The 23,474-nt window shown below is 43.2% G+C and overlaps 1 protein-coding gene across 1 annotated transcript in view; it reads right to left on the bottom strand.

Annotated features, from left to right (window-relative positions):
• The window catches only part of LOC137374572 (suppressor of tumorigenicity 14 protein-like), a 189,135-nt gene that overhangs the window by 150,520 nt on the left and 15,141 nt on the right, over positions 1 to 23,474 (bottom strand). The window contains exon 2 of the mRNA XM_068040870.1: positions 4,362 to 4,611. Coding sequence (XP_067896971.1) covers positions 4,362 to 4,611 — 250 coding nt within the window. The remainder of the gene's footprint in view (positions 1 to 4,361; positions 4,612 to 23,474) is intronic.

Below are 23,474 nucleotides of genomic sequence, written 5' to 3'. Positions count from 1 at the left end.
GGCTGTATTGCTGTTCATGCTCTGATGTGTGCAGACATTCAAAATACTGCTTCAGAATGACTAATATGCTCAATTGTGCTCCCATGGCCCCTTCTGTAGTGACACAAAGGGCAGGATTTTCCCACCCCAGGGTGGCAGGAGTGGAAGCAGGATGTGTTGTGGGGGGGGGTGGCCGGAAAAATAGCAGAGGTTTCCCCGGGGGTGGGCAGGAATGCGGATCAGCTACCTGCTGCAAGATGGCAGGCAACCAATCTGCATATTTAAGGCTCTAATTAGGAGCCATTTAGAGTGCTCACCAGCATTTTGCTGGCGATGGAGTGCCCCCTCCCCCCCCACCATTTGGAGAGGCCGCCACCTTAATGGAGGCAGTTTCCCTGCAGCAGGCTGAGGGGACCATTACAGTCAGGGGCTCCATCCCTCAAAGAAGTGGCCACCGGCCTGTGTCGCCCCTCGAAAAAATTTAATCATTTTCACCCCTCCGAACATGCCAATTAGGAGGGAAAATAGCTTGCTCAGTCTGGCTCCCGGCTAGTGCAGGCTTGGGACCCCCATTTGGTCCTGACGTTGGAGTCCCGAAGGCCCCAGGAAAATCCTGCCGTAAGGTTCTCTCCACGGTTGTGAAAAGGGCACCATTGGCCAAGCCTGAAAATGATAGCCTTGATCTCCTAGGAGCCACCTGGACAGTCGCCTTCAATAATCAGATGAACCTGGCATAAATAATTGGCACAAAATAAAAGCATCGTGGCTGCTTCTTGGCAAGTGGGCATTGGCTTGCATGATATGGTGATCATGATGTTGATAGAGTAGAATCACATTCATTCATGTATGTCTTTGCAATATGGATAGGTGGCCATAGGGGGGGCCTCAGTCACCTCCTGTACTTTAGAAAAGTCAACAGTCTAGTAAAATGTGGCCGCCCTTTCAAGCCGCTGTTTTATGGTCAGTGGGAAAGGAGATGTAAGTGCTCACCCTCTTGAATAAAACATCTGCATGTCTTTGATGCATCTGTTGATTTTGGCTGTGGTAGCCTAGAAGGAGCTGGAGGCATTATAATTGAAGTTTGTTGTCACCCTAATGGCCACTGGCAGTGTCATCTCTTTGGGCAAGGTTAACTGCATCTGCTTTACCCATCCCTGAATATAGTGGAGCCTGTTTAAATGAATATGCTATTTACTATCAAGATGGATTCAGTTATTTATTTACCTAAGCGATTTTCCCATTATTATTATCGCCGTGTTCTGCTGCTCTCTTGCACTACTGACAGATCCCGCTAACCCTCATGACCTGTTTCTGTCAGCTGTCTTCCACAAGGCCTGCTGCTACCTCTTTCACACCTCCATACTGCTGCTGTCTTCTGCTAGCTACTAAACTTTCAATCCTCCCAATTTGCTGCTGCATCCTTCCAACTTGATGCTGCCTCTCACCCAAGCTTCCTTCCCGATACATCTTCTACAGTCTGTGCCGATCAAACACCACAACCAAATAAAAAGCTATGATTAAAACAGAAAAGCACTCATCACACAGCTTCATTGTTGCTCTGAGACGAACAGCAACTTAATCTCAGCTGTTCAGTTAGATATAATGTTTTACAGCTTGGGTTTCAGTTACTTTTCTGGGCTATTCACTTATAAAGTGCTCATGTAAGTGAGTTTCACGCCATTGTTTATTTTATTGTTCAAGTTTTCAACAGATACATGCTAATGTAGATTTTCTTTCTGGTCAGGCGAAAACCTGATTTAAATAATGGAGGAGTGTGATTTGCACCTGTCAAAAGTCAAGTGGGCTGACCCAGTCACATTTTCCATTTATATTGCAGATGAGCTCCCAGTAACAGTACTGCCTCTGATTGGAAGCTCACCATTTGGTGTGAGGGAATTAACAGCCTGCAGTAACTTATAGGGGTCGCTCCAGCAATAATTGCTTTGGTAAATTATGTCCAGTTACCTACAGCAGGAATGTCTGTAAGATCTGCAGGAAGACTGAAAGACCTCCACTTTAGTGAGTAAACAGAAGCTGCTCCATGAACTGTTTGGGTTGAAGATACCATGCAAAGTAAAGCGGCAAAACCGAACTGGCAAAAGTTGACCAGAAAACTGAGTGCCAACAGTACCATGCCATATACCACCCAGAGCCACAAAAAGTCTAATAATTTACCAAAAAAGTCAAGGTAAGATGAGTCTGCAGCACTTAATAGAATACACGTCAACCACTTACAGAGACCTTCACATACTATCAGCTAAAATGAGAAAATTGCTTATTATCAATGCCCAGGAAGCAGAAATGTGACCTTTGCACTCCAGCCTTCAGCTGAAAGTATACCTTCCTTCACAGTCTGGTATGCAATGGCTTCAAATTGCATGGTGCATGCGCCTGCCATCACACCAATTATAGGTTATTTACTGTCACTTGCACATTGTCAGGTCCTCAAAGAATTTTTTTTTCCATTCTTTTGCAGGAAGAACCGGCTTATAATAACAGAGCAAGAAAGGACATAGGTCAGGCCCCACCCAACCTTTGTCCTTTCAAGCTGCTTGAGAAGGAAAGTTTGAAGGTCTTCAGGAGGGAAACACTAAAGGGAGTAGAAGATAGGTATTTTAGAGGGCAAGATTGCCAACGGAAGTTCATCTTGACAATCTGCATAAATTTCATCTAATCTTATTATACTCAATTTAGCTGTCAGCATACTAGATCATGAAACCCTCCTGTTACTCCTACTGTAAGTGACAAGTGAACTCATCTGCTCAGCAACCCATTCTAAACTTCCTTCCTCCTTTCTCATCCAGACATGCCTCATGAACTGGAAGAAGCATAGAAAGGACAAGCATTTGTTGTCATTAACTCTTTCCCTCTAAGAATTCCCCCACTGAGAAGCATTCGAGAATGAGGCAGAAGGGAATACACAGAGTAACTGTACAGAGAATAAGTGAGCAAGGCTCCATGGTAGAACACTCAGTTCTGGTGAGTACTGCATTGCTTTCAGATGACATGTTAAATTAAGGCTCAGTCTGCTTACCCCAGTGGACATATGAGAAACATAGCACCAGACAATGAAGAGTGGAGGAATGCTCCCACTGTTTTTTTATTATTCTTTCCTGGGACGTGGGCGTTGCTGGCAGGCCTATATTTGTTGCCAACCCTAACTGCCCTTGAACTGAATGGCTTGCTAGGCCATTTCAGAGGACAGTTAAGAGTCAACCACATTACTGTGGGTCTTGAGTCACATGTAGTCCAGACCAGGTAAGGACGGCAGATTTCCATCCCTAAAGGACATTAGGGAACCAAATAGGTTTTTACAACAATCGATGATAGTTTCATGGCACCATTACTGAGACTGGCTTTCAATTCCAGCTTTTTATTAAATAATTTGAATTTAAGTTCCACCAGCTGCTGTGGTGGAATTTGAACGCGTGTCCCCACGGCATTAGCTTGGGCCTTTGGATTACTAGTCCAGCGACATTACCACTACGCCACCTCCGAAAGAACAAGAGACAAAATATTCCGAATAGAAAATACATTTTGGCCTCTTTAAAATTGTGGGGTGGTGTGGGAGAAATGGATGATGATGATGAACAAAGGTTGATGATAAAGCAGTTGTTGGCAGTGAAAAAAGTAAAGGAAAACAGATGAAAATTGACCAAGAAACAACTATGTTGACCATTTAAATGAACTGTCTAGCAGTGCTGAATGCCTTAATTATATGGGCTGATTTACATTCAGCATTAAAGAGCTGATGATACGGAAATGGGCTGTATGGCATTAGTATGTCAGTAATGCATTAATTAAACATGCTTTCCTGTTTTAGGCGTTTCCCCTGTCTGGTGGAAGAAGTAACAGAAAATCAGGAAATGTAAAAAGTGACAGGAATCTGGCTTCATGGATCCCTGGTCCCACCCATTTGAGCATAACCTGCAAATCCAGCATCCCATTTTTAATAAAGACAAGCATCACAGTTAATGCTCTAAATTAAAACATGGAAATGTTTATGTTGCTATCATCACTGCTGCCATGTACTTCCAACTATGGTATAGCAAATTAGAAGCACCAGTAACAAACTTAAAATGACTCAAAATCAAACCAAAATAGTGAACAAACACCAGAAACAGATAACCACAAGTATTATATTGAGAGGCGCTCCCGATTGCTCAGCGAGTTTATCCTGTGTGTAGCTGAACTACTTGGCCAGGACGATCCAGTTTGGACTTGCGGAACCTTTTCCTCCAAAGATATTCAATACCTGTTAAAGTACCTTTGTGCATGTCACCTGTCAAACAGCTCCCTAGACTTCATAAAGGTTTATTAAGCTATAACTTAGATTTATGATTCAAATGTCAATGGTAAATTTTAGCACTTGCTTTACTTACAAACAAAGTACCACAAAGCGGCTGCAGCTCCTCCAAATATGACCAACAACAAAAGTACTATCAACACAACTTTTGTTGGATCGCATCTCTTCTGAGGTATGTTCTGTAGGGCAGTTCCTGGCTGGCTGTAAAGCTGTGTTGTCTGTGCTGGAACTCCTGGATTCAAAGCTTCATGGCACAGTGGTGGGTAATGTGTAGGAAAATGCTGGCTCATTGAACTGTCTGGTGTGGGTAGAACTGTAGGATATGTCTGAAAATCATTGTACAACTTATATTATTCAAATGTTACAGCAACTAACCTGTTGAAGATTATACAAAGATAATTTCTAATATTCAAATATTAGAAAATCTATAATACTTTATTTACCAAATTTTGTCTTAGTTGATGATGTAAGACATAAAATTGTGAAAAATGTGATGGAAATTTGATAGATAAAAGATACAGTACATATATTAGATATCAAAATTTCTTGATCAATACAGATACATAAAGATTATTTAAATTTCTGCACAAATTTGAAATGTAGTGCATTTGTCCTGGAAAAAATTGATAAATAAAATTACATCTATTGAGTTGAATTTTTTTCTAGTAGCAGGTTAGCAGCAGGGCAGGACTTCTGTCCATACATGTGACTCCATAGCTAACCTTTCGGTTTTTCTTTGGGAATCCCTAATTATGTATGCAGTCTGGATTAGAAGTAATATGTCTGTCCTCAATGGGTTATTATCGAGGGAAATAGAGTGATTCCATGATGCTTAAAATGTTTCAGCTAATTAAAGAGCGCTAAGTATTTCTGCAGAGTGGGAACCACAATGGCTAGAAGTGCAGCATCCTCAGTGAAGGGGGGAACTGGGAGGGTGAGTAGAAGCAGGAAGGGCTCCCTGATTCTCAAATTCATGGCTGTTTTACTGAAAATAAGAGATAGAAGAAATAGACTGTTGGCAACAAAGGGGATGAAATCCATATGATGATGGTTCAGGCCATATCAAGGAAAGTTACTGAAGCAGTGGGCTAGATTTTATTATCCAGCCACTGCCTAAAATGGCGGCTGTCCCGCCTGTGATGTAAGTGGCCGCACCGCCGCGATTATGCGGCGGGCGGCCAATTAGCATAATCGTGGCAGCTGTCCACCACCCCCCCCAGTCACATGGGTTGGACGGCATTGACAACATCGTTAACAGTGTCACCTGACATTGGATTTCAGAGTTCCACCCTACCCCCCCCAATAGTATCCACTTGCAGAGCTCCCCCTCCCCACCCCAACAGTATTGTTAAAATCAGGTGAGGAAGGATCGAACGGCTCCCCCCTTTACCACTCCTTATTTGACCACAACAGGGTTTATTTCTTTTTAAAAGTGAATGTACTTAATGCAGTAAGTGTTTCACTATTTGCATGCTATGATCATAGAATGACCAAACAGACAGATTTTCTTGAGTTTAGCAAATAAAGAGGTTAGCTATATTGTACCTAAACCGATCTAAGTAAAATAATAAACTACGCTGCAACTTTCACACACACACACACACACACACACACACACACACACACACACACACACACACACACACACACACACACACACACACACACACACACATTCAAGGGTCACATGCACACACAAATAGGTTACAGAGTGGGGATTAGAGTCCAGAGCAATAAAGAGGGGTATACAGTCTGTCAAATTTGGTGACACATACCTAGCGCAAAGGAAGATGGTTGTGGTTGTTGGAGGTCAATCATCTGAGCTCCAGGACATCACTGCAGGAGTTCCTCAGGGTAGTGTCCTAGGCCCAACCATCTTCAGCTGCTTCATCAATGAACTTCCTTCAATCATAAGGTCAGAAGTGGGGATGTTCGCTGATGATTGCACAATGTTCAGCACCATTCGTGACTCCTCAGATACTGAAGCAGTCCGTGCAGAAATGCAGCAAGATCTGGACAATATCCAGGCTTGGGCTGATAAGTGGCAAGTAACATTCGCGCCACACAAGTGCCAGGCAATGACCATCTCCAACAAGAGAGAATCTAACCATCTCCCCTTGACATTCAATGGCATTACCATCGCTGAATCCCCCACTATCAACATCCTGGGGGCTACCAGAAACTGAACTGGAGTAGCCATATAAATACCGTGGCTACAAGAGCAGGTCAGAGGCTAGGATTCCTGAGGCGAGTAACTCACCTCCTGACTCCCCAAAGCCTGTCCACCATCTACAAGGCACAAGTCAAGAGTGTGATGGAATACTCTCCACTTGCCTGGATGGGTGCAGCTCCAACAACACTCAAGAAACTCGACACCATCCAGGACAAAGCAGCCCGCTTGATTGGCACCCCATCTACAAACATTCACTCCCTCCACCACCGACACACAGTAGCGGCAGTGTACACCATCTACAAGATGCACTGCAGCAATGCACCAAGGCACCTTCCAAACCCGCGACCTCTACCAACTAGAAGGACAAGGGCAGCAAATACATGGGAACACCACCACCTGCAAGTTCCCCTCCAAGTCACACACTATCCTGACTTGCAACTATATCGCCGTTCCTTCACTGTCGCTGGGTCAAAATCCTGGAACTCCCTTCCTAACAGCACTGTGGGTCTACCTACCCCAAATGGACTGCAGCGGTTCAAGAAGGCAGCTCACCACCACCTTCTCAAGGGCAATTAGGGATGGGCAATAAATGCTGGCCTGGCCAGTGTCGCCCACATCCCATGAATGAATAAAAAAAAAACTCAGTTGTCTTCCGGCTGAACTTGCTAGTCCTGAGGCTTCCAGCTTGTAGATGTGACCAGCAGATTCAGTGGTACTCCTGGAAAACAGTAATGCGGATGAGTTCCTTCAAGGGATCTCTGTCTGCCGCAGTGATGTTTAGGTGGTTACGGCCAGCAGGTAGTATTCAGAACTTGCCAGGTGGTCTGAGGAGAGAGAGCGAGAGAGAGACCCACTTAGGTCTCTTCTGATCAGTGCCAGTTGCTTGTCTGCTGCAGAGAGAAAAAAGTCAGCTTAAAACACAGATGGTGGGCCTGTCACATGATGACACAATGTGTATTTCCAATTGCAACTTAATTAGTTCATGTGTAGGACTTCCCTTCTCTCCATCAGGGTCCCATTGTTCAAGGGATTACCTTTGTGTGGTCTGTCTCTACCAGTTTAATGTCCCAAGATAGTCTTTAATGTCTTGTTTATGAAGACAGACCAGGTGAGGCACTCAAAACTTCTCAAGTCATTGTTCTGAAGGGGACTGGCAGACAATTCAGCTTCCTCTCAATGCAGTGGAATGCAAGGGATTTTGATGCAAATTTCAGTGGCCATTTCAGCTGCTCGCAATCACCTTTTAAAAAAAAATCAATTCAGGTTTCCAGCCGATGGATTTTTAAAAATCATCATTCAGTGTAGCACATATTCATGACAGTATCCATTTGCAGAGTTCCAATCTTCCCTCACATCTACAGATTGGGCTCCGCAGCAATGTCCAATGTGAAGAAAAATTCCACAAGATAACAACAGGTAATTTACCTCACCTTTACAGGCATCGATGACTCTTGCCTTGGTGGTGCCAGCTTTTCAAAGACTGCACATCATGCATAAGATTGTAAATGCCTGATAGGATCACAGCGAATTAGATACAAGTTCATGCAAAACAGTATGTAACAGATTTAATTTACAATCCCATCACGACAGAGGTGCTGCCACACAACTTCACCGTCTCCGAGAAAATCGGAAACCGGCTTTACGGTGTCGGGTTCCATGGCAAATGACTCTGTGCCAATTCTCCGGCATCCCCCCCCCACCAAAAAACCCACCTTAAATGCAGCCCATTGAGCACAACCTCCGTCAGCCCACGAAATGCCAGATAGAACAGAAAGAGGTTCAATGACCTACAAGGGAGATGATTGAAAGTCAAAGCACTGTTCCCAAAGCACATCCTACACAAATGGTAGAAATTTCACTCAGCTCCTTACCTCACAAGCTCTTTCTGTGCCATCACCTATTTTTCATGTAAATTGACTTATCCAAAAGTAAATTCGGGAAACAATGAAGCACCATGTTAATTCACAGCCTCTCTATGAACTCACATTGCCTGTCACTAGGCAGTCAATTTACAGGAACAGTGCAACTGCAAGTCACACCATCATGTGATGCATGCACTCATATAGGGGAAAAGAACTGTTCACACTATTCACATTGTTTTAACATTGTGTTCTCTCTGTGCAAATGATAAAGATATTCATAGCCAGTACTAGAAAAATAGCATGGGGGATTGGGGAGTGCGTGAAGGTGGGGTCAGGGGACACACCATCACTGAAACCCCTGAATGAAGAGGAAGGTCTACAGCGAATAGCAAGACAGTCACGAAAGGCTCTTGCGTGATGGCAAGAGAAGGCTGATAAAGAATGGGCAAGACTCATCATAGGTAGCATCAGCTTTTTGTGCTTACTCCAAGTATTGAAATGCCTTTATGCTCACTTGCTATTTCTTGAAGGTGAAATATCACAGTCCATATTGGTAAATAAGATTTTCTGTTTTTCTTTCCCATTATAGACAGTAGCCTTTCTGGGGCAGCTACTTCACTGAGGTGAGAGTCACCTCAGGCCTAAGATGCCTTGTCAGCCACCCACCGCTCAATATCATCTCATTCAGGTAGGTGCTCATAGAAAAAGCTAAATTAATAGCTACAGCAAGGTAGTTAACTAGTGGTAAGAAATAGTTATCAATGGTATGTTTGGATTTATTGGCATCTTTTGACAAATGCTGTTCTGGAAAGTAAACATAGTGTCAAGGAAAAATTATATGCCAAATAGGGAATATTAATTCATCAGTTGGAAACTTACATTAAACTTTTAATGGAAAATCCTGCAGTTAACTTTTTAAAAACTGGCACCCAAGATAGTCACTGCAATTTGCATCTGAAACACCTTTTCACATGCCAAAGCCTCCAACAGGAGACAGGGGGCTGAGGAGCATGGACCCAGAAGAATGGCTTACTCTAAGTGATTGAATTACCTAAGATTGCTTCATTGGCACAGCATTAAAGGCAATCCTGTGGCGTTGAAAGAGCAAACCCCTTCAAGTGTAAATATTGGCATCCTGGGGCTGGGCAGCCATTTCCGAACCTTGAATCTCATTAGAAGGTTCCAGAGAATACACTGAGGTAGTCATGTGACCATCTGTCGATCTCTGTGAAAGCTGGGAGTATCCTTGAACAAAGAGAGACAAGCTGTAACTCAGACTGTGCAGCAGCAGAAAGGCTGTGTGCCTCCCTCTCTCTTTCTCTTTCTCTCCCTCCAGATAACACCACAATTCTGAAAACTGTCTGTGACTGTGGACCCTCCAAGCCTACAGATTGCTACAGACAGAGACCAGGGAGGAGAGGCACCCACAGGTATACCTCCAAGAAAGCCCTGAGCCAAACAGGCCAGCCACAAAGTGCACTTTGACCAGCCAATGACTGCAAGAATACAACTTCAGCTGGAAGACCACCGAATCATCCAACCTCACAGACTGTGCATTTAATTTCCATTTATTCTGTACTCTAATCCAACCACAAAATCTACTTCTCACTCTGTGATCTATTTGGGTGTGTGTGATACTCGTATGAATGTGTGTGTGAATGTGTCGTGTATCTTTTTTATTATTTTACTTGGATCGGGTATAATAAACTCATATCTTTCTTGTTTAAACTCAAGAAAACCTGTCCAATTGGTTCTTTCACGATCACATTAAAGGTAAAAGGTAAAACACTCACTGAGGTGGTAAGCCCATCCACTGTTTACAAGAAGGAATAAACCCTGTTGTGGTCAAATAAGAAGAAAGGCAAGAGGCGAGCCTGTGACGCCCCCTTCTCACCTGACCGTAACAATAGCTTGACTTCATAGAGCTCAGAGTTCATTTCTGTGTATACTTGCAACTATTTGGACTTATCAGGGAATATTTAGACTGTTTTCTTCTGGAAGTTGTTTAATTTCCTCTTCTCTCCTAGTCTTTTCATTGCCCCTCTCTTTCCTACTATTGCGCATATTTATCTTGTGTCACAATGTGGTTTTTTTTTCTCTGTGTTATTGTTTTGATGGAAAGGCAGGTAGAAAGTAAAAGTTCATTAGTAAAGCTAAGTAGAAAACCAGGAGATCAGGAGTCTGGATAGATGGTTAGAAAATAGGCAAAATGGTACAAAAATGGTTTAGAAACATTGTACAAGTGTGGAGAATAGGCTCAAGTCAACCATAAGCATTTGCTCTGTATTGTAAGGAAAAGAAATAGGTAGAAGATCTAATTTAGAAACAAAGTTGGAGGCAAGCAGATACAATGAATTCCAGGCCTTTGAGGTGCAGTAAGCCTGTGAAAAGAAATGGTACTGTACAAATGTGGATTATGATACACGGAATTCTATTGCTAAGCTTAATGTTTTTGGATGTAAAATATATTCAGCTGAGACAGAAATTAATCAAAAGCACTTTGAAATAAGTAATTCAACTTATGTGACTGGTCGATATTCCAAGCTTTGAAAAGCAGTTCATTTTCTGTCGATTCTTTCTTTCAGTAAATTGTTATGGTTAAATTGCTTATTTTATCTAATGTGAAGAGGAGGACACTTTTTTTAAGCTGAGACAGATTTCATCGTAATCTAAGGATCTAATGTATGAAGCAACACATGCAAGGCTTTATAGCAATAAAGAGAAACATAAAAGTAAATAAATATATAATATGCATATCTAGATATTATTTAAAATCGTATGACTGCAGGCATTTCCTGTCCATATTATCCTTACTTCTATAAATTTTCAGTAGTGCTTTTAGGTCAACATTTATCATGTTAAATCGCTATGCAAAGTATTATTATTCCCAAGTTAATAACGTTAACTCTTTCTGGCCACTTTGTAGCTCTTGAGCTGCTAGATGCTGCTGAACAGCTTCTGTATTGTATTTCCCAAATATTGAGCCTTTACTACCATAACTGAAAATATGCTGTTCCTCTGCTGTCCCTCCCCTTGTTGCAGCATCAATCATAAGTTGAAAATGTTCCCTCAAACTCCAATTTTAATGCATCGCACTGGCCAATTGCCCTAATTTTTAGCCCCTTTTTAGGATGCAGTCCCACTCAATCGTCCCTGCTCCCCAAAAGAAGAAATTTACAACTTTGAGTTCTATTTAGCCCTTCTCCCTGTCCTTACACCCCAAAAGATTTACAGGACCTTCTGGCCCAATCCCATAGACCTCTAGCCGATATTTTAAAAATTAAAAACTCAGAGGCTTGTCTGGCTCCACCAAACATTGCATGATATTCCAGCTACTCACCACACCCCACCCCAAAAACATTGAAACTTGAGCCCTATCAGCCCCACTCCCTGCTCCACTCAAAAATAAAACTTGGGCCCATTCAGCCCAGATCCCCATCTTTACACCAAAAACATGTTAAGCATCAGGCCTACACTCTCCAATCAGACTCAAATCCTCTGATCGATATTTTAAAAATTGGACTCCCGGCTTTTTGCCTTGCATCAGAAGACTTTAAACAATGCTCCTCAGCCTACACTGGAAAACCAGCTTTCTGCCACTCATGCTCCTAATATTCACTATTCCAATCAGTAAACTCTAAAACCAGCAATTTATCTTGAAGGGTATAGCCTCCTATCCAGCTGAAATAGCTAGTTTTGTATTGCACTGCTTGTAAACAGCATTTTAAAACAAAGGGACAGAATTTACATATATAATAGTGGATGGGGGGGGGGGGAATTAATCAGGTGCCATCTCCTTAACCTCAGTAGTTCCACTCATTCATGAGGTTCTGATAATTCAGGGGGTTTCTACATTGCGATTCCCTTGACAATCACCTTTTCCCATTATTAGAAATCTGCTGCTTGTCACCTTCTACTGAGCCTCCAATCCTTTCTAAATTCACTTTGTTTCCTCTTTGCTTCCACCAATTTAGATTTTTTTTTCTCTGCTGACTGCATTCCTTCAAGCATTCACAAGGGCACTTCTTTCAAACATTTTTCTTTCACTTTGAATTGAAAGGCTTAAAGCATTGCAATTGTTCATAGAATCAGAATAAAATCATAGAATGGCTACAGCACAGAAAGAGGCCATTCGACCCATCATGTCTGTGCCAGCTCTTTACAAAAACAATTCAGCTGGTCCTACTCCCCTGCCCTTTCTCTGCAGATAATTACCAATTTCCTTTTGAAAGCCATGATTGACTCTTCCTCCACCACACTCAAAGGCAGTGCATGCCAAATCCTAACCACATGCTGCATAAAAAGGATTTTCCTCATGTCACCTTTAGTTCTTTTGCCACTCACCTTAAGTCAGTGTCCTCTGAGTTCTTGCCCCTTTTGCCAATGAGAACAATTTCTCCTTATTTACTCTGTCCAGAATCCCCATGATTTTGAACACCACTATCAAATCTCCTCTCAACCTTCTCTTCTCTAAGGAAAACAATGCCAGCTTCTCCAATCTATCTACATAACTAAAGTCCCTCATTCCTGGAACCATTCTCATAGATCTTTTCAGCACCCTCTCTAATGCCGTCACATCATTCCTAAAGTGCAGTGCCCAGAATTGGACACAATACTCCAGTTGAGGCTGAACCTCCGTTTTAAGGTTCACCATAACTTCCATGCTATTGTAATCTATGCCTCTTTTTATAAGGCCCAGTATGCCTGATTAACCACTCTCTCAACCTGTCCTGTCACTTTTAACAACGTCTGCACATATACCCCGAGGTCCCTCTGCTCCTGCCCCCCACTTTAGAATTGTATTCTTTATTTTATATTGCCTCTCCTCATTCTTCCTACCAAAATATGTTGCTTCACACTTCTCTGCATTAAATTTAATTTGCCACGTGTCTCCCCCTTCCACCAGCTTATGTCCTCTTAAGGTTTATCACTATCCTCTTCACAGTTCATAATATATTCAAGTTTTGTGTCATCTGCAAATTTTGAAATTGTGTCCTGCACACCCAGCCTAGGTCATTAATGTAAATCAAGAAAAACAGTGGTCCTAGTACTGACCCCTGGGGAACCCCACTGTATACCTTCCTCCAGTCCAAAAAACAACTGTTCACCACTACTTTCTGCTTCCTGTCACAACCAACTTCGTATCCATGCTGCCACTGTCCCTTTTATTCCATGGGCATTAACTTTGCTGACAAGTCTGTTATGCAGCACTTTATTAAATACTTTTGAAAGTCCATTGACACCACATCAGTGAATATGTCAACTATCTGTTGTAGTTCTTTTTCAGAGTGAGCAATAACTTGTGCATCATCAGCATACTGTAATTCTATTACAGAAGTGGTTGTTGTCTTGGTTTTGGCCTTCAGCCAGTTGAGGTTGAAGAGTTTACCATCAGTGCGATAAGTTATTACAACACCTGGGTGGGGGGATGCCTGTCAATAGTAAGCTGCAGCGTTGCTGCAAAAAGATTGAGAATAGTGTTGGTGCAATGACACACCCCTGTTTGACACCTGTTTTGACAGGGAAGGGGTCTGTCGTGGAGCCATTCCATAATACTGTTATTTGCATATTATCAAAAAGGAGACAGATGATGTTTGTGAACTTAGCTGGGCATCCATATCACTGTAGCATTTTCCAAAGGGCAGTTCATTTCACTGAGTCGAAAGCTTTTGTGAGATCAAAGAAAGCCACGTAGTACAAAAGAATGTTCTGCTCTCTGCATTTTTCCTGAAGTTGGTGTGCTGTGAACATAATATCGGTTGTTCCTCTGACAGGTCAGAAGCTGCACTGGGATACTGGAAGGACTTCCTCTGCAATAGGCGAGAGGCAATTAAGAGTTATTCTAGCCAGGACTTTGCCATGATAATCTCACATCAGCTGAGATGGACAGGACATATTGTCAGAATGCCTGACAAACAGGTACTCAGAGCTACTCCAGGGAGCCAATTCACATGGGAGGCAAAGGAAACATTTCAAAGCCAATCTCAAAGCCTCCATGAAGGTCTGCTCTATTAATATTAACACATGAGAAGCAGATGCCCAATCGCATGCAAAATGGCAATCCATCATCAAAAATGGTCAACCAGATGAAACACAACAAAGGTTCTAGTCCTGACACTGCCTGAGAGCGTGGTGGAGGTATGTTCAATCGAGGAATTCAAAAGGAAATTAGACTGTTATCTGAAAAGGAAGAATGTGCATGATTACAGGGAGAAGGCAGGGTAATGGCACTCAGTGAATTGCTCTTTTGGAGAGCTGGTGCAGAAACGATAGGCCAAATGGCCACCTTCTGTGCTGTAACAATTCTGTAATTCTATCCACAAAAAGCAGGACAAATCCTATCTGGCCATTTACCGCCCCATCAGTCTACTCTCGATCATCAGCAAAGTGATGGAAGGGGTCATCGACAGTGCTATTACGCGCCACTACTCACCAATAACCTGCTCAACTTTGCTTAATTTGGGTTCTGCCAGGGCCACTCAGCTCCTGACCTCATTACAACCTTGGTCCAAACACAGACAAAAGAGCTGAACTCAGAGATGAGGTGAGAGTGACTGCCCTGGATATCGAGGCAGCATTTGATGATGTATGGTATCAATGAACCCTAGCCAAACTGAAGTCAATGGGAATCAAGGGGAAAGCTCTCCACTGGTTGGAGTCATACCTAGCACAAAGGAAGATGGTTGTGGTTGTTGGAGACCAATCATCTCAGTCCCAGGACATTGTTGCAGGAGTTTCTCAGGGTCGTGCCCTAGGTCCAACCATCTTCTGCTTCATGGCCCTCCCCTCCATCATAAGGTAAGAAGTGGGGATGTTCTTTGATGACTGTACGTTGTTCAGTACTATTCGCAACTCCTCAGATACTGAAGCAGCCCATGTTCATATGCAGCAAGAGCTGGACAACATTCAGGCTTGGGCTGATAAGTGGCAAATAACATTTGTCCCACACAAGTGCCAGGTAATTACGATCTCCAATAAGAGAGAATCTAACCATCTCCCCTTGACATTCAACAGCATTACCATCGCTGAGTCCTTCACTGTCAACATCCTGAGGGTTACCATTGTCCAGAAACTGAACTGAGCAGCACATAAATACTGTGACAATGAGAGCAGGTCAGAGACTGGGAATTCTGTGCAAGTAACCCACCTCCTGACTCTCCAAAGCCTGTCCAACATCTACAAGGCACAAGTCAGGAGTGTGATGGAATACTTTCCACTTGCCTGGATGAGTGTGACTCCAACAATGCTCAGGAAGCTCGACATTATCCAGGAAAAAGTAGCTCACTTGATTGGCACCCCAGCTACAACCTTAAACATTCACTCCTTTCACCACCGAGGCATAGTGGCAGCAGTGTGTACCATCTACAAGATGTACTGCAGCAGCCCACCATGCCTCCTTTGACAGCGTCTTCCAAACCCACAGCCTCTTCCACCTAGAAGGACAAAGACAGCAGACCCATGGGAAAACCACCACCTGCAAGTTCCCCTCCAAGTCACACACCATCCTGACTTGGAAATATATCGTCGTTCCTTCTATCTTGCTGAATCAAAATTCTGGAACTCCCTCCTTATCAACACTGTGGCTGTACCCGTACCAGATAGACTGCAACGGTTCAAGAAGGCAGCTCACCACCAATTTCTCAAGGGCAATTAGGGATGGGCAAGAAATGCTGACCTTGCCAGCAAAGCCCACATCCCATGAAAGAATAAAAAAAATGAATTATTCAGTGTTGTTTGGACTGTCACACAACATAGATGGTGACCCATTATTTTCAATTTGTCATGATATGTTACATTGACAGTGACATCTACTGGTGCAGTACCTGAAAGTCCTGGGATTACTCTACATTTTTAATATTGAACAGATAAACACATAAAAAATTAAATAATTGTGAAAAAATCACTAAACTTATCCATTAAACTAGCCATTATATGGTAAAAATGCTACTTAGTCATACTTGCCCCTTTCTCTGCCTTCTGGGCCTGGAGTTTTGATCCATTTCTGAAGGTTACATTAAGTACCTGAGTCTTTCCTAAATGAAAAATCTCAACTAGGTATTTTACTGGAACTCTCACATTGCACCAGTGTCAGTCTGTGCATGCACTATGGTTGATTACAGCTCACAGAAATAATTAGGGTGGCCGTGCAAATAGGAAGTCATTATGTGGTCTGTGAATGACTATTCATAAAAAAAAATTATGATTGACTTACACTGACCTTCCCATCTTTTAAGGCTGCAAAATCTTTGTCTTCATTAGAAAATCTCTCTACAGCTTTATCCACCCTACTTCTATAACTTCCTGCAGTCCTGTTGTGCTCCCAGTCTTCCACCTCTCGACTTTGGTGCATTTCTCTCTTGGTGTTTCTCACTGTGGTTTAACTTTCAATTGTATGACTCCACTCGCTCCCTAAATATCTATTTTTACAAAAGTACTTCCATTTTTTAATATTTTTGAGGACTCGTGTTTTAAAATTGTGGAGATGGATTCATTTGGGACTGAAGAGATTCCATAGTCGCTGGATTTTTTTAATTATAAAGTCACTGGAAGGACTTGGGGAACCTTGTTCAAAAACAAACCTTACTGACTGTCACATGCCTTAAGCTAAATAATCAGCAAAGGCCTTGGTGACTAGGGGAGTTGTTTACAGAGAAGTGACATGTCAAGATTTATGGTGGTCAAGAATTGGTTTTGTCAGTTGGGGGGAGTCAGCCTGCTAAGAGAGAAGACACCAGTTCATCCTTTTTTAACCTCTGAGAAACCCTGAGAATCTAGTGTGTGTGGACTGGAGAAACTGATGCCGCATTTCTCCTGAAAAGCCTGCCAGACTAAGCCTTGATGTCACCTGAACAGAACTGCTCCAAAAAGATCCCAGTGATAGCCGCGTACGCATATTTGGGACACCAGAATCAAGGGACAGCTGATATCATTTCATATCTTCTCCTTTTCTGTCAAGAAAAAACACATATTTGGCCAAAGTTTTTTTTTTGTATGTTTTGTAAAGAGGTCTCTGCAGAGAAAGCTTCCTTATTGTTCTTTAACCGGTGTATGTGTGTGTGTGTATGTGTTGGGCTAAGTTAGAAGGGAACTTTCATATTTCAATCTGTGTGTTAATGCTTTGCACCTTTACTGAATAAGTCTTGTTTTATAATAAATTAATAATTTGTTTGTTTATTAAGAAACATGGTTGGTGGATTTTATTCTGAAATAAAAATAGAGTATATAATTGGCCATATCGGTAACTGGGTAAACATTTAAATAAATGTTGTGACCCGTGGAGAAGTGGAACTAGAGGAAGACAGTGAACTTCTCCAGCCTCATTCGTAACATTATGCTTCACTGCTTCAATCCCCATCTTAAAGCCTTCATCAGAACCTACCTTTGTGACTATGCCAAAACAAAACCAAAATACTTCAGACACTGACTGAAGATCTGAAGTAGAAAATAGGAAATGCTGGAAACACTCAGCATGCCAGGCAGCATCTCATGCCCATGCCCCCACTGCCCCACCCCTCCCCACTGCTAACCCTTTCTGTACTTGCTTATAAACCATTAAATCCCTAACTTCTTCCTGTTCTGATGAAAGGTCATCAACCCGAAATGTTTCATCAACCCGAAATGTTTCTCAGCTCATTCTTATTGAAATGGTTTGTTCAGTATTTCCTCCCTGGAGAATCAGCACTTTGAATTTTGTTTTCTGCTTTTTCATCTGTCTAGTTCTTCCATTTCTCTGAGTTATCCTTCCATCTACACCTACCATGATTCACTGTAGTGCTGCTGAAATGCTGCACTGTCAGTCTTTCAGATGTGGAATTAAAGCAAGATTCAGCCTGTCTGTTCAGGGTGACATAAAAGATCCCATGGCACTATCCATGGAACAGCAGGGGAATTTTCATGGCCCACATTCCACACTCAGAAATCAGAAGTTTCAAAACTTGCAGACAATCCCAAATTAAGGGTTGTAGTTCACACAAAGGAAGTAAGTGTACAAGAAAACATTAATAAACTTTCAGAATGGGCAAGCAATTGACAAATAAATCTCAATACAGATAAGTATGAGATGGTACATTTTGGCAGGAAGAATAAAGAGGCCACATACTGCTTGGATAAGAGTCTCAATGGGTTAGGGGAGCAAAGGGATCTAGGGGTACAAATTCACAAATCATTAAAAGATGCAGGTTAATAAGTCCATAAAAATGCAACCCGAGCATTGAGATTCATTCCTAGAGAGATAGAATTTAAAAACAGAGAAACTATGTTAAACTTGCTTCGAACCTTGGTTAGATTATTCTTGGATGTATAGTGTACAGATTTGATCCCCATATTATAAAAAGGATATAGGGATATCGAGGAAGGTGCAGAATAGATTCACAAGTATGATACCAGAAATGTGAAGATATAATTACAGGAGTGACTGAACAGCTGAGGCTCTTTTCTCTAGAAAAGAGAAGGCTGATGGAGTGTGAGAGGTGTTAAAGACCTGATAAGAGGTCTTTAAGATAATGAAATAATTTGATAGGGTAGATGAAGAAATAAAGGGCTGAATTTTACCCCCCTTTGGGGACAGGCTGGGAGGTGGAAAGGCTGGCAAAATGGCACGTGAAGGCATCAGGGTTGGGGGTGTGGGGGGCGGGAGTTTGCCCGATGTCTTCCCATTGCCACGCCATTTTGACAGCAGCAGGAAAGCTGGCAGATCAGCCGCACACCAGGAGGCCAATTAAGGGTCACTAGCACAGGTGTTTTCCCCCCGGGTGCATGGGGAGACTGCCTAGTGAAACCTAGTGGCCTCCCAGTCTACTCTAGAAGAGGCGGGCCACCCTTTAGGGGCACGCCAGGCCCCCCAGCCCCCAGCAACAGCGCCACTTACCTTCAGCAACCTTCTCCACCCACCCCAATCGCTGAGCTCACTTGCCAGCGCCCAGCTACTCCCAAACCCATTTACCCCTCTTTGAGGGTGACCAACCTTTGAGGCACACTCCTCCTGCATCTGCAGCCTCAGCAATAGCCACTGCTAGTAGTGGCACTGCTGAGGCTGCTGAGTTGCCAGCTCTCTGATGGGCCAGCAGCTCTAGGGGGTGAGCTGTCATCCTTAATAGAACAGAAGCCCCAGTAGCAGCCACTTAATTGGCTGCCACCAGCTAAATACGGCCCTGGGTCCCGCCACCCATTGAAGTGAGGTTGCTTCCCGTTTTCAGCACCGGTGACGGGGCTTCTGCCGTCTCAGAAAAATTCCAGCCAATGTTTCCATGTATTGGTGAGTCCAAAACTAGAGTTCATAAATATAAGATGGTCACTAATAAATCTAATGGAGAGTTCAGGAGAAGCTTTTTTACTCAGAGAATGGTACGAATGTGGAATGCACTTTCATAAGGAGTAAAGGAGGCAAATGGCAGAGAGGGGAAGCTAAATAAGCACATGTGGGAGAACAAAATAAAAAATAAAAGAGCAGGCAGGGAGATGTTGCTGACCACAGCGGGACTGGTGGTCTGAAGTGCATTTGTTTCAATGCGAGAAGGATAACAGGTAAGGCAGATGAACTTAGAGCTTGGATTAGTACTTGGAACTATGACGTTGTTGCTACTACAGAAACTTGGTTGAGGGAAGGACAGGATTGGCAGCTAAACGTTCCCGGATTCAGATGCTTCAGGCGGGATAGAGGGGGATGTAAAAGTGGTGGGGGAGTTGCATTACTGGTTAAGGAGAATATCACAGCTGTACTGCGGGAGGACACCTCGGAGGGGTCGTGCAGCGAGGCAATATGGGTGGAGCTCAGGAATAGGAAGGGTGCAGTCACGATGTTGGGGGTTTTCTACAGGCCTCCCAACAGTCAGCGGGAGGTAGAGGAGCAGATATGTAGACAGATTTTGGAAAGATGTAAAAGCAACAGGGTTGTAGTGGTGGGTGATTTTAACTTCCCCTATATCGACTGGGACTCACTTAGTGCTAGGGGCTTGGATAGGGCAGAATTTGTAAGCAGCATCCAGGAGGGCTTCTTGAAACAATATGTAGAAAGTCCAACTAGAGAAGGGGCCGTACTGGACCTGGTACTGGGGAATGAGCCCAGCCAGGTGGTCGAAGTTTCTGTAGGGGAGCATTTCAGGAACAGCGACCATAATTCCATAAGTTTTAAGGTACTTGTGGATAAGGATAAGAGTAGTCCTCAGGTGAAGGTGCTAAATTGGGAGAAGGCTAATTATAACAATATTAGGCAGGAACTGCAGAATTTAGATTGGGGGCGGCTGTTTGAGGGTAAATCAACATCTGACATGTGAGAGTCTTTCAAACGTCAGTTGATTAGAATCCAGGACTGGCATGTTCCTGTGAGGATGAACGATAAGTTTGGCAAGTTTCGGGAACCTTGGATAATGAGGGATATCGTGAGCCTAGTCAAAAAGAAAAAGGAAGCATTCATAAGGGCTAGAAGGCTGGGAACAGATGAAGCCCTTGAGGAATATAAAGAAAGTAGGAAGGAACTTAAGCAAGGAGTCAGGAGGGCTAAAAGGGGTTATGAAAAGTTATTGGCAAACAGGATTAAGGAGAATCCCAAGGCTTTTTATTTGGATATAAAGAGCAAGAGGGTAGCCAGGGAAAGGGTTGGCCCACTCAAGGACAGAGGAGGGAATCTATGCGTGGAGCCAGAGGAAATGGGTGAGGTACTAAATGAGTACTTTGCATCAGTATTCACCAAAGAGAAGGACTTGGTGGATGATGAGCCTAGGGAAGGGAGTGTAGATAGTTTGGGTCATGCCGATATCAAAAATGAGGAGGTGTTGGGCGTCTTGAAAAACATTAAGGTAGATAAGTCCCCAGGGCCTGATGGGATCTACCCCAGATACTGAGGGAGGCAAGGGAAGAAATTGCTGGGGCCTTGACAGAAATCTTTGTATCCTCATTGGCTACAGGTGAGGTCCCAGAGGACTGGAGAATAGCCAATGTTGTTCCTTTGTTTAAGAAGTGTAGAAAGGATAATCCAGGAAATTACAGGCCAGTGAGCCTTATGTCAGTGGTAGGGAAATTATTGGAGAAGATTCTTCAGGACAGGATTTACTCCCATTTGGAAACAAATAGTGTGAGGCAGCATGGTTTTGTGAAGGGGAGGTCGTGTCTCACTAACTTGATAAAGTTTTTTGAGGAAGTGACGAAGATGATTGATGAAGGAAGGGCAGTGGATGTTGTCTACATGGACTTCAGTAAAGCCTTTGACAAAGTCCCTCATGGCAGACTGGTACAAAAGGTGAAGTCAAATGGGATCAGAGGTGAGCTGGATAGATGGATACAGAACTGGCTCGGTCATAGAAGACAGAGGGTAGCAGTGGAAGGGTGCTTTTCTGAATGGTGGGCTGTGCCTAGTGGTGTTCCGCAGGGGTCAGTGCTGGGACCTTTGCTGTTTGTAGTATATATAAATGATTTGGAGGAAAATGTAGCTGGTCTGATTAGTAAGTTTGCGGACGACACAAAGGTTGGTGGAATTGCGGATAGTGATGAGGATTGTCAGAGGATACAGCAGGGTATAGATCGGTTGGAGACTTGGGCAGAGAAATAGCAGATGGAGTTTAATCCGGACAAATGTGAGGTAATGTGTTTTGGAAAGTCTAATACAGGTGGGAAGTGTACAGTAAATGGCAGAACCCTTAGGAGTATTGACAGGCAGAGAGATCTGGGCATACAGGTCCACAGATCACTGAAAGTGGCAATGCAGGTGGATAAGGTAGTCAAGAAGGCATACAGCATGTTTGCCTTCATCGGTTGGGGAATAGAGTATAAAAATTGGCAAGTCATGCTGCAGCTGTACAGAACCTTAGTTAGGCCACACTTGGAATATTACGTACAATTCTGGTTGCCACACTACCAGAAGGACGTGGAGGCTTTGGAGAGGATACAGAAGAGGTTTACCAGGATGTTGCCTGGTCTGGAGGGCATTAGCTATGAGGAAAGGTTGGATAAACTCAGATTATTTTCACTGGAACGACGGAGGTAGAGGGGCGACATGATAGAGGTTTACAAAGTTATGAGCGGCATGGACAGAGTGGATAGTCAGAAGCTTTTTCCCAGGGTGAAAGAATCAGTTACTAGGGGACGTAGGTTTAAGGTGCGAGGGGCAAAGTTTAGAGGGGATGTGCGAGGCAAGTTTTTTAGACAGAGGGTGGTGAGTGTCTGGAACTTGCTGCCGGGGGAGGTGGTGGAAGCAGGTACAATAGTGACGTTTAAGAGGCATCTTGACAAATACATGAATAGGATGGGAATAGAAGGATATGGACTCCGGAAGTGCAGAAGGGTTTAGTTTAGGCAGGCATCAAGATCGGCGCAGGCTTGGAGGGCTGAATGGCCTGTTCCTGTACTGTTCTTCGTTCTTTGATATTGTTATACCAATGTGCTTTGTTGAATGATAATTTTCTTTAATCCACTGACTAGAGATCTGAATTTATATTTTTTTCAGAAAGACATTTTTAAAAGACCAGCTAAAAGGATGATTTTGCTGGCAGCTTAGGTTGGCTACCTATTGCAATATTGTATCGTACACTGCAATGCTTGTGAGGAGGAAGACGAATTGTCTGCTAATTCCCCAGCAAGAACCAAGACCCAGGAAGTTTCAGGGAACTGCTTGTTCTTTTTTGCAAGAGAGAAATATTGCTAACGGCTATGTTTTGAATCACTGAGTGACTGTCATGTGATAAGCCCCTCCCCATCTGTGTTTTATGCTGCTGTTTTCTCTGCAGCAAAGGAGAAGCAACTGGACTCTGACATGAGCAGACCCTAAGTGGGTGCCCCAATTCTCTCTCTCTCTCAATTCCGGCTTGAAAGCTTTTAAATCCTGCTTGTTGACTGACCACCTTTGCATATTCCAGCTACAATCAGAAACCCCGCTGGAGGAAGTCATTCGCATTGCTATCGCCAAGAGACTCACTGAACTGATCATCTACCTCTTTAAGCTAAAAGCCTCAGGACCACTGAATTCAGCTGGAGTCCAGCCAAATCACCTCACTCCACAGACTGTATACCTTTTATATAGACTCTAACTCAACCAATTTATCTTTCACCACTCTGTAACTTATTTGTGTGTGTGTAAAGTTTTTGTGTGTGTGTTTGTGTGTGTGTTTGTGTGTGTGAGAGAAAGTTGGCACGTTGTTTATTATTTTATTAGTTTCGTTTAGGT

The sequence above is a fragment of the Heterodontus francisci genome, chromosome 10 (assembly GCF_036365525.1).
Source record: "Heterodontus francisci isolate sHetFra1 chromosome 10, sHetFra1.hap1, whole genome shotgun sequence".
In the NCBI taxonomy this organism is placed as follows: Eukaryota; Metazoa; Chordata; class Chondrichthyes; order Heterodontiformes; family Heterodontidae; genus Heterodontus; species Heterodontus francisci.
Note: the sequence above shows the minus strand (reverse complement) of the source record. Positions and strands in the feature narration are given on the sequence as shown.